The sequence below is a fragment of the Chrysochloris asiatica genome, unplaced genomic scaffold (assembly GCF_000296735.1).
Source record: "Chrysochloris asiatica unplaced genomic scaffold, ChrAsi1.0 scaffold00328, whole genome shotgun sequence".
Taxonomy (NCBI): domain Eukaryota; kingdom Metazoa; phylum Chordata; class Mammalia; order Afrosoricida; family Chrysochloridae; genus Chrysochloris; species Chrysochloris asiatica.
In genome coordinates, this window is record NW_006408846.1 from 843,031 (window position 1) to 844,341 (window position 1,311).

Genomic DNA, 1,311 nt, shown 5'->3' on the forward strand with positions numbered 1-1,311 from the left:
CAGACATAAACCACCGATCACTCCTTGGGAACCCTGTACAAGGTGACTATGAGTTGGAACCAACTCTATGGCACTTAATAACAACACTATAGCTATCTAACAATCTATCTATCTATCTATAGAATTATTCTAAATTACTTTACAAGTTATAATTCCAACAAATAGTCTTATATTTAATCTTACTTTACTTTCTCGTAGTAGATATTTTTGAGCAGGATATGCTGACAAATGAAGATATTTGCTTGAAACTCAATATTTTGATCAATATGTTTAAAATCACTTGATACTTAATTTTGTTTTTACAACTGTAGGTGGGTCTCTCAGACTGATTATGAATATCTCTTTTCAGGTTTGAAATTAAAGGAAATGGATCCTTCACTTTTTTGAATGCCAATGGTGTACATAGTTCAAGAGGCTTTGTTGATATAAAGTGGATTTGCAGCAAACCTAAATATTTATAAAGCAGGTAAAACTGAAAAATTATTATCATAATTCAGAGATTAAGGAAAGGATCAAATAGGCAGATGTTTCTTCTCACTTGTTAAGCTATGGAGTTATTGTTGTTATGTGCCATGGAATCGGTTCCAACTCATAACGACCCTGCACAGAGTTTCCGAGGCTGTAAATCTTTACAGGAGCAGAAAGCCTCATCTAGTAAACAAAGGAACATAAGACTGTTGAATGAATGAAGGGTGATAGGCATACTCTTATCAATTCAAGATACATATTTGCCCAATGTGAACATAAATGAGGAAACTTTTGATTCTATGAAATAGGAAATCAGAACAAGCAAAAAAGCAATAAATGATTAGATAAACTATGACTGTAGTACCAGTTACAATTTGGGAATAAAGAAATCAGCTATATTGATAAACTGGTATTTAAAATTCTAACAAGGTTACCAATGAGTGATAGGTTTTAACAGAACCTCCAAAAATTTTCCAAAAAGAGCATTATGTCTCATAACCGAATATTGTCTGATTCTTTTGCTTAGGACCGGTAATCAAGAGGAATCAACACTGAAAGAAGACATCATGTTTAGAAAAGTAGACAACCAGGGCAAATAAATCTTTTTTTATTATTATTTACTTGTGAATTGATTGATAGTTTACACAGAATAACATCGGTTTTACACTCATCATTTAATTGCAATGATTACCATTTCCTCTGTGCATCATTATTTAATAGTATTTGCTTCTATTCCCTCTGTTTTTTTGTTTTGTTTTGTTTACAGAGAGATGTACACAAAAATTCTCAGGAATATATAATCATTTAAACAATCAAAGGGTGCATTCTATAAGCCTGCCTCCT

The 1,311-nt window shown here is 32.0% G+C and overlaps 1 protein-coding gene across 1 annotated transcript in view; it reads left to right on the forward strand.

The window, feature by feature from the left end:
• Positions 1 to 461, forward strand: part of CLEC2A (C-type lectin domain family 2, member A) — a 7,535-nt gene extending 7,074 nt beyond the window's left edge. The window contains exon 3 of the mRNA XM_006875477.1: positions 350 to 461. Within this exon, the coding sequence (XP_006875539.1) occupies positions 350 to 461 (112 nt within the window). The remainder of the gene's footprint in view (positions 1 to 349) is intronic.
• The last annotated feature ends 850 nt before the right edge of the window (positions 462 to 1,311 follow it).